The sequence below is a fragment of the Anomaloglossus baeobatrachus genome, chromosome 1 (assembly GCF_048569485.1).
Source record: "Anomaloglossus baeobatrachus isolate aAnoBae1 chromosome 1, aAnoBae1.hap1, whole genome shotgun sequence".
In the NCBI taxonomy this organism is placed as follows: domain Eukaryota; kingdom Metazoa; phylum Chordata; class Amphibia; order Anura; family Aromobatidae; genus Anomaloglossus; species Anomaloglossus baeobatrachus.
In genome coordinates this window covers 533,999,405-534,015,665 of record NC_134353.1, presented here as the reverse complement: position 1 = coordinate 534,015,665, position 16,261 = coordinate 533,999,405, and the positions used below count along the sequence as shown (strand labels likewise).

The window sequence follows — 16,261 nt, the reverse complement described above, 5'->3', positions numbered from 1 at the left end:
AGATTAATTAGTTAACATCTGTATTTTAATTGGTTGTTTTAACCAGAAATCTGGGGTTTCTATTCAGTTTTTCAGTACATGACATGGTAAATGAAATAGAAGCATTTAAAACTACAATATAAAAAAGGATTTATATGGCTGTTTCGGCAACAAAATGAAAAATTAGATGGCTCTTAGATGAGGTGAGGGAAACCACATACAGTACAGACCAAAAGTTTGGACACACCTCATCTCTAGAACAATTGTTAAGAGGAGACTTTGTGCAGCAGGCCTTCATGGTAAAATAGCTGCTAGGAAACCACTGCTAAGGACAGGCAACAAGCAGTAGAGACCTGTTTGGGCTAAAGAACACAAGGAATGGACATTAGACTTGTGGAAATCTGTTCTTTGGTCTGATGAGTCCAAATTTGAGATCTTTGGATCCAACCACCGTGTCTTTGTAGAAAAGGTTAACGGATGGACTCTACATGCCTGGTTCCCACCGTGAAGCATGGAGGAGGAGGTGTGATGGTGTGGGGGTGCTTTGCTGGTGACACTGTTGGGGATTTATTCAAAATTAAAGGCATACAGAACCAGCATGCATACCACAGCATCTTGCAGCGGCGTGCTATTCCATCCGGTTTGCGTTTAGTTGGACCATCATTATTTTTCAACAGGACAATGACCCCAAACACTCCTCCAGGCTGTGTAAGGGCTATTTGACTAAGAAGGAGAGTGATGGGGTGCTACGCCAGATGACCTGGTCTCCACAGTCACCAGACCTGAACCCAATCGAGATAGTTTGGGGTGAGCTGGACCGCAGAGTGAAGGCAAAAGGGCCAACAGGTGCTAAGCATCTCTGGGAACTCCTTCAAGACTGTTGGAAAACCATTTCCGGTGACTACCTCTTGAAGCTCATCAAGAGAATGCCAAGAGTGTGCAAAGCAGTAATCAAAGCAAAAGGTGGCTACTTTGAAGAACCTAGAATATAAGACATATTTTCAGTTGTTTCACCCTTTTTTAAGTATTTCATTCCACATGTGTTAATTCATAGTTTTTATGCCTTCAATGTGAAGCTACAATTGTCAGAGTCCTGAAAATAAAGAAAACTCTTTCAATGAGAAGGTGTGTCCAAACTTTTGGTCTGTACTGTATCTCGTTAGGCAGGCCTACACTCTGGACTGTCCTGGAATGAGTTGAGTCTTCTCTTTCCACTCCAACAAAACACACGGTAATATCACATTATAGACATGAAATGCTACCCTGCCTCAATATATATTGTAGGTTGTATATTACAGTTTATGACTTTGTTATCCCTTATATCTCATATGATATGATACCTCTCTGATTTGTTCTTTAGTGATGTTGAGAACGAATCTTCTGAAAGTATGGGAGAAATTATTATCAAAACAGCACTACAAGGTACAAGCACTTCTTCAGATGAAAGCAGTGCCGTGGAGGAAAAGAATAGTGCTTGGAGAGCGAAAGTAAGAAAGGTTCAGGCATATACTGTATATATTTCTGTATATCTGTCACGTGGCCAAAAGGAACTATAGAACCCTCCATAAAGTGAATTGAGCTTCTTGAGCCACAGATTTGCTTACTCTATCGGTCCAAAGCTTTCTTTTTATTTCTAAGGTTTTTCTATTATTGTTGTGTTTTTATTTATGGACATTTTAGTAAACAGTAGTTAAAGCAACCTACCCATAAAGCTGGGTTCACACTTTCCCTAATAAGGTGCAGACATGTCTGTGACTTGTCCCATTTATCTGCATCAGATTGGAATAGAAATTATGGTCACAGAAGTTTTTGCAACCAAAACTGCTCTGTAAGTGAAGATTAATGGAAAAATATAGATCGCCACATTGGGTAGTACTGTTAGAACTCTCAAATTAATATTCCAAAGTAAAGATGCTCCCCGTTTTCTGTTGTGTTATAACAACGATAAACACGTGGGAGTATAAAATGTAACAAGAGCTGTTAAAGAGAATCTGTCACCAGGCTTTTGTTCCCTCATCTGAGATCAGTATAATGTAGAGACAGAGACCCTGATTTCAGATCTTGCAGTTATACAGAGCTCGTGAATATGCTGGATTACCTGGCAGCACGCCAAGTAGTCCTCTAATGATAATCTACTGCTGATTAATCAGTGATCTTATCAAAACTACACCAAGCAGCCCAGTAAATGACACATCACTGAAATCAGGATCTCTGCCTCTACATTATGCTGCTCTCAGATTAGGTGGCAAAAACCTGATGACAGATTCCCTTTAAATCCAGAAGGTCCAAGAACTGTGTGAAGAGTGGAATGGTTACTTGTACAAAGAGAGATTAAAATAGCCGTACTCTATCGCTTTTTGCTTAAAGGGAACCTGTCAGGTCCCCAACCCAGCAGCATTGATACCTGTATGCCCAAATGCCCTCCCTAACCAGCCGTGTATAATGCTATTCACTAATATGAAGGTTTTAAAAAACGACTTATAAACCTCGCTTTCCCAATGTTAATTTTGGTTTTAGACTAATCGAAGGGGTATGGTTTCCCTAGACTAATCGGCCATTTTTCCATGGTATCATGCCCCTGTGGGTATTATTTCCATGAGCCGGCATGACCACCAGCTCCTTGAAATCTTGCGCATGCGTGCAGCTCATTTCGGGTATGTCAGTGCACCTTTGAAGCTGGGTGTATGCTTCCTGGCTTCATTAGACGCATTGCACATGTCCGAAAGTTCAGAAGACTTATACGTTAGCCTTTTTCTGACCTTACGGTCATGCACAGTGCACCTAATGAAGCCAGGAAGCATCCACCTTTCTTCTGAAGTACACTAACGTGGCCAAAATGAGCCCCGCACATGATTGAGATTTCCATTATTTGGCAGTGACGCTGTCTCATGGAAATCATGTTATCACAAGGGCATGATAACATGTGAAACTAGTCTGGGGAACTAAGGCCCCATCAACTAGTCAAGACCCTAATTAGCAAAGGGACAGCGAGGTTTAAAAGTCATTTTAGTAAACATTCATATTAGTGAATAGCATTATACAGGGCTGGTTAGGGAGGGAATGTGGGCATACAGGTATCAATGCTGCTGGGTTGGAGAGCACAGGGGACATGACAGGTTCCCTTTAAGGCAATAAAATCTACTGTTTTTAAAAGAAGCGGAGCATGGATATTTTATTTATTCATTATGCTTTGTTATATGTTCTGTATTCGTCAACATATTCCATATTCGTTTTACAGACATTGTCATCACAGTCCCCATTGGGGCTTGCAATCTAAATTCCCTATCAGTATGTCTTACAAGTGTGGGAGGAAATTGGAGAACCCAAAGGAAATTTCAGTACAAATTTCTTGTAGATGTGGTCCTTGCCGGGATTTGAACCCAAGGACACAGCGCTTTAAAGCAACAATGGAAACCTCTATTTGCATAAGTCTCCATCTTAATAGTTAAAAATAATTGAAAAAATAAACTCGCACAAAACATAAAAAAACCAGTCATTTGAAATTTTCATTAAAACTGTTAAATTATAAGGCCGCTTTATGTTTTTGTGTTTGTCGTTCTGCAACCAAGTCACAAGGCGCAGCACATTGTTTTATAATACTCTTATGGAAAAGCCTGTAGATCCCACTTGAAATTGTTGTGTGCTCCACAGGTCACATGCCTAATGTTCCTGAAATGCTCATTATTGGTGCATGCAGTTATACTTATCAATGTGCCATTAACACAAGAGGTCATAAATAAAATAAGATGGCCTTGTGATGATACATTCAATAGTTACATTCATGGCTCACTATGGCTGCCTTATCCCCAACTTGATTTATATTACCGTTTTGTATTACCATATCAAATTTATGTAATTGGTAATGGGAAATATGTTTAATTCAAATTTAATTGATTTCCTGAACCAGATTTTTGCCTAGTAGCAAACTAATCAGGATTTAAAATATTTCATTTTTAAACCATGTTGTTTTGTCATGGAAGGAGTGTCTTTAGTTGTGGTCAAATAAATAAAGAACATGGTTGTGTCGAAGTTTGCAGGATTTACGTCTAATTCAGAAGATATGCTGATCTAACTACACAGGTGTGCAAGGGTACAATTGTTTGAAAAGTAAGAGGTGTTTTTATATACTTTGGCTAAAAATAGCGAAAAAAAAATTCCCAACACTGACTCCATGAGCTTCCAAAAGAGTATGGTTCCAAAAGGAATTCCTTCCATACTTCAAATGGAAGCTTTGGGCAGCTGCCGGCGTCCGTGCACATGTCAGCTGGTTTGAACAGCTGACATGTGTTCCTTGCAGGTATGAGTGGAACCGGGATCCGCCCGTAACATCTTAAACCGCGATGTCAAAATGTGACATCACAATTTAAATACCCACCGCAGTAAATCTTTACTTTCCCGGCTCCATCAGCAGCGCTGTGACGTGATCACTCTGAGCCGATGGTTGTCATGGTAGCACAGGTGCATGTGATGACTCCTGTAGCTAGCATGACTCACTTCCTGTTTCACCAGGCCGACCGCTGCCACTGGCAATAGGAGAGTATTTCTGATTATCTCAGCTGTGTGGCTGTGATCAACAGATATAAATGAGCAATCAGCCTGCTGATCCTTATAGTCCCCTTGAAGAACTAGTACATTTAAAAAAAAAAAAGTTTTAAAAAATTAAAAAAAAAACCTAAAAGTTCAAATCACCTTTTTTCGCCACATTGAAAATTTAAGGGTTAACAATATACACACATTTTGTATCGCCGCATTCAGAAATGCACGATCTATCAAAATCTAAAATCAATTAATCTGATCAGTAAATGGCATAGCAGCAAAAAAAATTCCAAATGACAAAATTACTTTTTTTGGTCGCCACAATTTTTGCGCAAAATTCAATAACAGGCGATCAAAACACATCTGCGCAAATATGGTACCATTAAAAATGTCAGCTAGAAACGCAAAAAATAAGCTGCCACTGAGCCATAGATCCTGAAAAATAAGAACACCATGGGTCTTGGAAATTTGTTCAAAAAGTGCGCCACATTTTTTGGACAAATTTCTGATTTTTTTTAACCCCTTAGATAATAGTAAACCTATACATGTTTGGTATCTACAAACTCGTACTGACCTGAGGAATCATACCGATATATCAGTTTTACCATATACTGAAAACAGTGAATAACATTTCCCAAAAACAGTCATGTAATCGCACTTTTTCTGCACTTGGAATTTTTTTGCAGTTTTCCAGTACACTATATGGTAAAACTTATGGTTTCATTTAAAATTACACCTCATCCCACAAAAAAGCAAGCTCTCATATGGCAAGATTGACGAAAAAATTTACGGCTCTCGGAAAAAGGGAAGCAAAAAAAATAAAAAACGGAAATTCGTCCGGGGGTAAAGGGGTTAAGCTTGGACGGATGAAGCAGTTTATGAAAGCTCTACCAAAAGAAGGAGAGACTTTTAAGTACTTGTGTAGCAAGTTCCAGGAACTGTCTGAAGCACAACTGATGGAAGACAATTTTGTGGGTCCGGATATTCAGAAACTCATGAAGGATGACATATTGAAAACAAAAATGAAAGCTGTTGAGAAAAGGACTTGGGATTATTTTATTTTTTTTAAAGAAGTCGTGAAGAAACTTCTAGGCAACAACAAAGATACAAAATTTAAGTCCATCTTGGAGAACAGGCTCAAAGCCTTTGGTATTCTGATGAATTTTTAGTTACATTTTTTACATTCCCATTTGGACTACTTTCCTTGAAACCTTGGTGGTGATAGCGAAGATCAAGGAAAAAGATTTTATCAGGATATCAAGGAGATGGAATGAAGATACCAAGATAGATGTAATGTGAACATAATGGGGGACGACTGCTGGATACTTCACAGAGAAGATCCGAGGTCTTCTACGAGGGGCTGCTAATACGTCTTTGGCTTTTGTATCTATGGTAACGAATGTTACATCACATGAAAGCCTTATGTGTCTAATATATGTTTTCAAAATTTTGTGTTTGATCTTATGGCAACAGTGTTCTACACTCGCGGGAAAACAAAATGGCAGTGTCTAATGCGATATTCACAGCAGCTGAGAGCAGAGGAGTGATAATATTCTTGTATCTGCAAGGAATGTCCATGAAGGATATTCATAGTGATATGTCGCAGAGATTGGGGGGATCAATGCCCTTCATATTCCACAGTTAAGAACTAGGTTGCCAAATTTAAAGCGGACCACTTCAGCACCAATGATGAGGAACGTCCTGTAGTACCGAGAGAGGTTGTTGTTCCGGAGATCGTCGATGCTCTGCACAACTTCATACTGGAGAATCGACAAATTTCAGCTAAAGCAATAGCAGACATTATGTGGATTCCCTGTGAGAAGTCCGTATTCAGGCTCCATTCACAGACACTAGATGTCTGGTACGGACCCCAAACTTTACAGCCCGGGTTCGCTCATCACAACCCAGCAGCACCTGTAGTGTAGCCAGTGCTTTTGCAGAGGTTCGCCTATATAAACACTCCCAGGAGATGAATGAGAATAAACTTTATGATAAACTTTCATACAGACATAATTTACATATGATTCATTGATTCTGTATATTCAGGATGTATGGTAACAAAGTCAGAAGTTCGGGAAAGAAATTTTAAGTGTCCATGGATAGAAAATGTACAGTTGTCCTGATATCAGTAACAATAAATATGAAATTCTTTTGAAACATGTCAATTAACTCGTCTCTGTTTCTTCCTTTTCTTAAGGATGGCCTACCTGTCAAGCGATCCAAGAAGGCAAGTGGCAAAAGATGCAATATCAAATTGAAATGTAGTCCATCAGCAGTCACAGGTACATATAATTCTTTTTGTCATTGACTTTGAGTCTTAATATTAAATTCAGAAATAAAGGAATATTAATGGGAACCTGACGAAACCTGGAAAGTAGTAATGTCGGGCAGGATTTTTTTAAACGTTTTGAAAGACGCCTTCAAAATATTTGTCATTGCTGTAGAAGCCATGACACTTGTGTGAACAGTGTCTAATATTGTGGCAAGAAAAAGGCTGGATTTTACTTCTTCTCTCCTTATATGTATGTATAGACTCTCTTTAGATATTTTATTAGTTGGAGTTCAAGTTCAGAACACAACTCTGCAACCAATTTGTATTTAAAAATACTTATACACAAAAGCATGTAAGCAGTATTCTTATTGCGTGATCTTGTATTTAGTACGGAAGGAAATAAAGCAGAAAAGTCACCGTGGCATTTCACCAACATCATTGCTGGGAAGAGTTGCATCCTTACAACACCAAGTATCTGCGTTACACAAAGGAAAGCAGGCAGCGATTGCTTCTATGAATGACTTGAAGAAAGATAAAATAAAACTAGCGTCTGAACTGCAGCTGGCACACCAAAGACTTCAAATCAGCAAGCAGATGGCAAAGGTAAGGAATGTACTTTGCTTAGCATGTAACAGGAAGATTATTACTGAAATAATTACTGTGCTTAAATCAGACACCAAGCACATCAATATTGTGCTTTTTATGTTAGGATCTGTATTTCTCAGCCTCTAGCAGGCAGAAGAATATTAATGTAACATCCACTCTATTCCCGTCAAACAAACAAGTAGATAATTGGTTTCAGACTTTTAATGTAATGCTATAGCCTGTTATAGCACCTTATGTAATACCATAAACATTCTTATTTAAGAATCTTTCTGCAAGTTTCCATCTGGTCACAGACACTTGTCTCCCCTGTTGTAGTCAGTAGAATGGATTTTCTCTTGAGGCAAATGCTATTTGGTGGGCAGCTGTTGTTTCTGTTGATGGTGCGCTGAGTCTGCACTTTGATAAGTAACAGTAGCACTGCCGATTACTCACTATGGTGCAATGTCTTCTATTACTATTGTTGCCACATCAGCATATATTACTGTGGCAAGAAGTAAATGCTACATAAAAATGTGAAAATAAAAATAGAGCTGGGGAATAGGGATGTCGGTTATTGCACCAAATTGCTGCCATTTCCAAGAAATATTTTCTTTTGGATTTTAATATTTCGGCACTTTTTTCATATATATGTTCTTTTTTGATATCTTGGTTTTCATTAAAGTATTTTATGCGGCCCTATTACAAAGCTGTATAAAATCATAGGTTTATCCGGTAGTTTTTTTCTGTTTACCCTGACACCATTATTCAGAATCATAAGATTTTTGCATTCTTTACTGCTCTATTCTGGGAAAGTTTGTGGGATCTATCAAGATCTCCTGCAATCAGAATCCATTAGATTCCCCTTGTTTTTCTTCTTCCTCCGTTGACTTCCACTTTATGGACAAAGGTTTTAGGAAACCACTCTTAACATCTTCAGTCACATTGCCAGAGGCATATAAAATCAATCCCCTATCTGTACTGCCTGGCTTACAAACTTTCTAACAAGCTTACTGAAGTCGAGTTTGGTACTGTAATAGGTTGTCTCCACAAGTCAGTTTAAGAGATTCCATGATCGGGAATAGTAAAGTTTGTGGGTTGAATTATTGAAAGGGTGGAAGTATTTCGGAACAATAGCAACTCATCCACAAAGTGGTAAACTCCCAAAATTAGAATGGCTTGTAGGTACTGAGGCATCAAAACTCACCTGGCATTAATATCAACACGCAAACTGTGTGCCAAAAACTTAATGGCATGGCTTAGCAGCTGCCTGCAACCATTGAATCACCAATCTAACTTTTGGATAGAGTGGTGATAAGCATTCTACCAATGGAAACGTGGAAACATATTCTGTGGATTGACAAATTATGCTTCTCTACAGTCATGAGAACAACTAAGGACTCTTTCTTTAATTTTATGGTTTTATGTATCTGGGCATATAAGTATGGAGTAATTAATTCCACCTCATAATTCAATAGTTTTGAGAGCCATGTTTAGCAGCAATAACTTAGACGTAATCCTTTGCTGTATGACTCTATCAGTCTTTCTTTTTATCAGGGTCTTACATAATTCTGAAGGAATTTTGTCCACTGTTCTTTACAATGTTGCATAAGTCGTAATGGTTTGTAGGTACCCATTTATACACAGTTCTGTTAAGGTCTCTTTACAGTATTTGAATTAACGTAAGGTCTGGACTTTGACTGACTGGGCCATTACAACACTTTTATTCTTTTCTTTTCTGCCATTCTGATGTAGATATTCTGGTGAGCTTGGGATCATTGTCTTGTTGAAAGACGGTTTTCGACCAAGCTTTAGACTTAGGATAGATGACCACACGTTTGACTCTAGAGTACTTTGGTATAAAGAGGAGTTTGTTGCTGGTCTACTCAGACTACAGAATACCCAGGTCCTGAAACAACCCAATCATCACTCTTGCACCAACTTGCTTAACATTTGGTATGTGGTGTCTGCACTGATATGCTGTTTGTATTTCTCCAAACATGACATTATGGCCAGACATCTCCATTTTGGTCTCATCTTTCCAAAGGTCATTATTCCAAACGTTTTGGGTTTTTTTTCAATCCAACTTTGCAAACTTTAATTATGCTGGCAAAAAACATTTTTAGAAAGAATAGGCTTTTTTCTGTCAACTGTTCTATCCTCCTGAAGATTGTCAATTGTTTTGAATGTTTTCCACTTGTGAATAATCTTTCGATCTGTAAAATGTTGGTTTCCAAATAGTTTGCAAATTGCCTTTATAACCCTTCCCAAAATTAATTGACAGCAGCAATTGCTTGTATAAAATAATTGCTGATGTGTATCATCCAAAAAACAAAAAAAATATTATATATCAGGGGTAATTAACATGAAGACCAAAAAGAAAACCCCCTAAAACTTAAATTTTAATATTTCAATTAAAATCAGATTTACCCACAAACAAAAAACAGATACTGTGCAATTGAACAGTCACAAAATGAATCTCCTAAAATCTCCCAAGAATCCGTGCTCAATGTAGTATATCAATGGGAGAAGAGGTATTTTTGCACATCAAACAAAATGTATGCGTCCCTATAGTACACAAAAAACAATTATTGCCCATCACATGATTTACAATGGTGAATGGAAATATATTTGCTGCAGTGCAAAAGGGGTGTGGCCAAAATAGTTCCTATTGTGGCCCTGCCTTACCGCGGAGGTTGGCACCCTACACCTAGATGCAATGGCACCCCCGCTCATCGATGGCTCACCCTTCTTTTCCTCCACTGTTCTCAAGTGCAGCTAGTCTGGGAAAAGGGGGAGTGCGGGAAGATTGCACTGCAGAAAAATCTCAATCAAAAATCGCCAGTCACACACAAAAATAAGGTAATATGAATTTAATTCCAGTAATGTCTTATGGACAATGTTAGTTCATGGTAAAGTCTCAGCCCCCATTAAATGCACCAAATCACTCCAAAAACATACAGATAGGGACTCTAGATTGTGAGCCCCAATGGGGACAGTGTTGCCAATGTATGTAAAACGCTGTGGAATTAATAGCGCTATATAAATGAATAAAATTATTATTATTATTATAATTATAAAGTGCTTAGTGCTCCCAGCAGTATTTTCAATAAAGTGCCTCAGTGTTTATATAAAGTGCTGTATGTATATTCATTTACAATATCCAATAATTTTTGTACAGATATCCTTAACCTAGAAATCCTTCTTGGACCCCACTGTATTCACCATAAGGAGATATTCTAGGTGTCAAGAAATCTTAATGACACTTATTCATCCTCAGAAAAGACCAAACAGATCAACAATTGTGCTGTAGTACTGTCACCCTTAGCAATATTTATAAGGTGACGCAGGGCATAACTAAATGTTTCATAGAAAATACAGGGGGAATACGTCACAGAAGGTACATAGGGAAAATACACACTTCATGGAAGGCACTAATAAAGAGTGGAGCAACAATGAAGATAGAACAACAAAGTCCAGGTAACCATAACGATCATCCCAATCTTATATACATAATACTTAGCTTTTAGAAGATTGGCGCAGTAACCCATAGTCCAAATTAATGGACAAATAACAGCATCGCCCGACACGTTTTCCCCCGATCGTAAGTCCCACCGGGGTTCCTTAGGGGCTCCCTAGTAGGGTGTAAATCACTGACCGCAATCTGCCGAATGATCCCTCGGTTTCAGTCACTATCAATGATCTGTATTTACCTCATTTTAAGACCTTGTAAAAACTAGATTTTTTTTTTTTTTACTTCTAATGCCAATATTACGTCCTGAGAAGTAAAACATGACATGCACTCATTCAGTAGGTAGTTTTTTCATAACTTTACCTGGCACTCTGATGGACAAGTCTCGGTTTGACTTATGGGAAGAGAACTTTTCCTGCCTCACTGCTTTGTGCCAGTTATGCAGTTTCATGAAGAAATGATGATGCAATTGAGTTTTTTTTGATTGGTGGACTTAGACCACTTTGAAACAGTGAAGTGTAATCTTTATACTTCAGTCAACGAAGACATTCTGAACAATTGTATACGTCCGACATTATGGGAACAGTTTGAGAAAGGTACTTTTCTGTTCCAGGTGACTCTGCCCCAGGACACGAGGCACAGTCCGCCAAAGGCAATGTTGGGTAATTTATTATGAAATTACTTAAATGGACAGCACATAGCCCTGAATGGAAACAGACCCTTTCATCCTGCAATGTCTGACCTCTCAAATGCTCTCCTGGATGAATGCAAAAATCCCTACATACACTCCAAATTCTTATAGGAAGTCTTTCCAGAAGAGTAGAGGCTGTTCTAGCTGCAAAGTAGTACTCATTTCCATAGTGTTGCCTATGGCTTTAGAATGGGATGTCCTGAAAGTTGTAAAGCAAAGGAATGGGTAGCAGACACCACCAAAAATTGTGTTTGTATGAATCAATGTGTATGCACTAGGGGAACTGAAAAACTATGCAAGGGGATGAAAGAAAGGAAAAGGAAAAGCTGCATAATATAAATAAATATAAATGCACTACAAACAGATGGTGAAAAAAATGCATAAATATGTTTATTACTATTGACGACACACAAACAGAAAAACACATTAAAAACAAAAATAAATTGGTGCAAGTATATATGTGTGCATAGATAAATATATATATATATATATATATATATATATATATGTATATGTATGTATGTGTGTATATATATATATATATATATGTATTGTGAGACTGTGACCGGGGTTATCTATGACGGCCGGTATGTCTCGCCCCGGTTGTGCTCACTCCATGATAGAAAGTAAATCCACTCTAGGGTTAATGCTGTTTCCCTACAGGCTGAAGGAAGGGTTAAATGGAAACAGGAACAAGGGCAGGTGTGCCGGGTGTGAGGGAGTGAACAGAACTTCCTGAGTCCTCTGCTGGAGAGGCACATGTATATTGTTGTGGACTTTTGTTTGGATTAAACCGTGTGCTGTGAACCTTAATGCCTGGATCCCGTGTCTTCTGCTGCGCAGCCGACCACGCTACCTCACATATGGTGGAGAATCGGCGGGCATGCCAGCCCGGTGAGGTGTAGCATCCATCCCTGGTGACCCGGTAGCACATGTCCTGGATTCGAGCGGCTATACTACAGCCCAAACCCGGTGACGCCATGGAGGACATACTAAAGCAGCTGGCTCAGGCTAATGCACAGCAACAACAGGCTAATGCACAGCTACAAGAGGCTAATGCACAGCAGCAACAGACCAATGCACACCTGCTCCAAGCGTTGGAACGTCAGCAGCAATCCTTGCAAGTGCAGGACAAAAGGCACCAAGAACAGCTGGTTCAGGCCAATGCACGTCAGCAGCAAGCCTTGCAATTGCAGGAACAAAGACATCAAGAACAGATGGTTCTCCTGGCCAAGTCGATCCGTGCCGGACCGGCAGCAACAACCCCGGGACCGGGTGACGACGGCAGCGTCCGGAAAGCGGTGAGACAAGCGTTGCAAAAGATGACCCCGGGGGATGATGTGGAAGCGTTCCTGGCGGTGTTTGAGCGGGTGGCCGAGCGGGAAAAGCTGCCGACCCCCCAGTGGGCTGAGGTATTGTCGCCCTATCTGACGGGGGAACCCCAAAAAGCGTACCTGGACCTCTGTACCGAGGACGCCATTGACTATGTGACCCTGAAAGCCGAAATACTGGCTCGGTTGGGGGTGAATACCTATGTACGGGCTCAGCGGGTAAATCAGTGGTTCTATGAGGAAGCCAAACCCGTACGCTCCCAGGACTATGACTTATTGCATCTTGTAAAAAAGTGGTTGCAGCCTGACACTCTGAGCCCGGCGCAAATGGTGGAAAGGGTAGTAGTGGATCGTTTTGTGCGCACTTTACCCGTCACCGTTCAACGGTGGGTAGGACAGGGTGACCCGAGTACCCTGGACCAATTAGTGTCCCTGGTAGAGCGGCATGTGGCTACGCAGGACTTGATACGGGACACTGAGACTTTGCGTACCGCCCGTCGGTCCGGCCCCTCCAAGCCTAGGGCCAAGGACCCACCGCTGACAATGGTACAGGAGTCCCCTACCGTCCCGTCAGAGGCCGCGGCCGCCATTCCTGAGGTCCGGAAGGTGCTGTACCCTAAACGACAACCCGTCAAGGGGGTTTCCGTCCCCATTAGATGTTGGCGGTGCCAGCGGGTGGGACATATGGAAGCCCAGTGTCCACTCACCGCGGAGCCCATGGATTGTGGGGTTACCCAGCGGGGTTCAATGTATGCTCAGGTGGTGTGTACCGCTGACCTGGTCTCCCCAAAGACGGAGCCCCACTTGTGCCAAATACAGGTGAATGGATGTCCGGTTACAGGATTGTTGGATTCCGGGAGCTTAGTGACCCTTGTGCGATCCACCTTGAGGGCTGAAGTAAAGGCCACAGGACGTACCGTGGGGGTGGTTTGCATACATGGGGACCGCCGAGACTATCCCACGGGGATTGTCACCATCACAGCACCTTGCGGTCAGGTGCAACATGAGGTGGGACTTCTTAACACTCTTCCTTATGACGTGATCCTAGGAAGGGATCTGCCCTATTTTTGGACTTTATGGAGGGGACCCCCTAAGTCCCCTCAGATATTGGTCAATCCGGGACCTGAGCCCTACAATCCTGAATCCGGGACGCCTGCCGTAGGGGTCACCATGATAGGGACAGAGTGTGAACCCGATAGGTCACCCCTAGAGGTATTGGCAGGAGAGGCTGAAATGGTCGAGCCCATCCCGGAGTTGGAGGCGTCCCCGGATACGTTTGGGACAGCCCAACTCCAGGACCCTACGTTAATACATGCCCGGAGTCGGGTGACAGTAGTTGACGGGGTGGCACACCTGCCCGGTGCCCAGGTAAGGTACCCCCATTTCGCTCTTAAGCAGGATTTACTCTACCGGGTAGATGAAATACGGGGCGTGGGGGTAGAGCAGTTGGTGGTGCCCCAGCCGCATCGCCGGCGGGTCCTCGACTTGGCTCATAAACACCTTATGAGTGGCCACCTAGGGGTCAAGAAAACGCAGGAGCGAATATTGCAAAGGTTCTATTGGCCCGGGGCCTTTGGGGAGGTAAAACGGTTCTGCGAAACCTGCCCGGAGTGTCAGCTTACCGCACCCCTGACCCATTTTCGCAGTCCGTTGGTACCGTTACCCATTATAGAAGTCCCTTTTGAACGGATAGGGATGGATCTGGGGGGGCCCCTCGTAAAGTCCGCTCGAGGGCACCAACACATCCTAGTGATCGTTGACTATGCCACCCGGTATCCCGAGGCGATACCTCTCAGACATACTGCAGCAAAGCTTATAGCTCGGGAGTTGTTTGCTGTGTTCTGCCGGGTGGGGTTGCCCAAGGAGATCCTTACGGATCAGGGGACCCCATTCATGTCTAAAGTGACCAAAGAGCTATGCCGGCTACTCCAGATCAAGCAGTTGCGTACGTCTGTATATCATCCTCAAACGGACGGTTTAGTCGAGCGTTTCAATAAAACCCTGAAAACCATGCTCAAAAGGGTGATTTCAAAAGACGGGAAAGACTGGGATATGATGCTTCCCTATTTGATGTTTGCCATCCGTGAGGTGCCACAGGCATCCACGGGGTTTTCGCCTTTTGAATTGTTATACGGGCGACATCCCCGGGGATTGTTGGACCTGGCAAAGGAAACATGGGAGCAAGAGCCCACCCCCCATAAAAGTGTGATTGAACACATTTTAGGAATGCAGAACCGCATAAGCGCGGTCATGCCAATTGTGAAGGAGCATTTACAGGAGGCTCAGGCCGCGCAAAGCGGCCGCTACAATAGAAAAGCCACCGTGCGGACCTTTAAACCCGGGGATCGGGTGTTGGTATTAATCCCCACGGTGGAGAGTAAATTCCTGGCTCAGTGGCAAGGCCCCTACGAGATAAAGGAAAGAGTCGGGGTGGTTAACTATAAAGTATTGCAGCCCGGTAGGCGGAAACCTGAACAAATATACCATGTCAACCTATTAAAACCTTGGCAGGAACGGGAAAGCCTGATGGCTGTTTTTTCCCCATCTCCCTCCTCTTCGGGTCGTTCACATCCGGCTCCAGCGACCTCCGGAGAGGACGAACCGGAAGTAAGGATTGGAGAAGCCCTCACCAAGACACAGAGGCGAGAGGCCAGACGGTTGGTTCAGCAGAACCCCGATGTCTTCTCCGAGCTGCCCGGTAGGACCAGTCTGATACAACATGATATTGTCACCGAGCCCCATCTGAAGGTACGCCTGAAGTCATACCGGGTACCGGAGGCTTGACGACAAGCCATATCAGAGGAAGTAAAGACAATGTTACGCCTGGGGGTCTTCGAAACATCCCGGAGTGAATGGGCTAGTCCGATTGTCCTAATACCAAAACCCGATGGCTCCTTAAGGTTCTGCAATGACTTTAGGAGATTGAACGAAATATCCAAGTTCGATCTCTACCCCATGCCCCGGGTGGATGAGCTGATTGACAGGCTGGGACAGGCGCGATATTTTACCACGCTCGACCTGACCAAGGGGTACTGGCAGGTGCCACTGACGGAGTCCGCCAAGGAGAAAACCGCTTTTGTTACGCCGGAGGGTCTCTTCCACTATGTTGTCTTGCCTTTTGGGTTATATGGCGCTCCGGCCACGTTCCAGAGGTTGATGGACTTAGTGCTGGAACCCCACCAGGTGTATGCATCAGCGTACCTTGATGACATCATTATTTACAGCTCCGATTGGCAGACCCACTTGGAACAGGTGCAAGCGGTGGTGGATGCGCTTCGAACAGCCGGATTGACAGCCAATCCCAAGAAATGTGCGTTGGGACTCACGGAAGCCCGCTACTTGGGCTACGTGATAGGCCAAGGAGTGATCAAGCCCCAAATTAACAAGGTTGAGGCGAT

The 16,261-nt window shown here is 42.4% G+C and overlaps 1 protein-coding gene across 2 annotated transcripts in view; it reads left to right on the top strand.

The window, feature by feature from the left end:
- CNTLN (centlein) overlaps positions 1–16,261 on the top strand; it is a 506,300-nt gene that overhangs the window by 355,288 nt on the left and 134,751 nt on the right. For both annotated transcript variants that reach the window (XM_075316500.1, XM_075316495.1), the window contains exons 17-19: positions 1,340–1,466; positions 6,713–6,797; positions 7,176–7,390. In XM_075316500.1, coding sequence (XP_075172615.1) covers positions 1,340–1,466; positions 6,713–6,797; positions 7,176–7,390 — 427 coding nt within the window. The remainder of the gene's footprint in view (positions 1–1,339; positions 1,467–6,712; positions 6,798–7,175; positions 7,391–16,261) is intronic.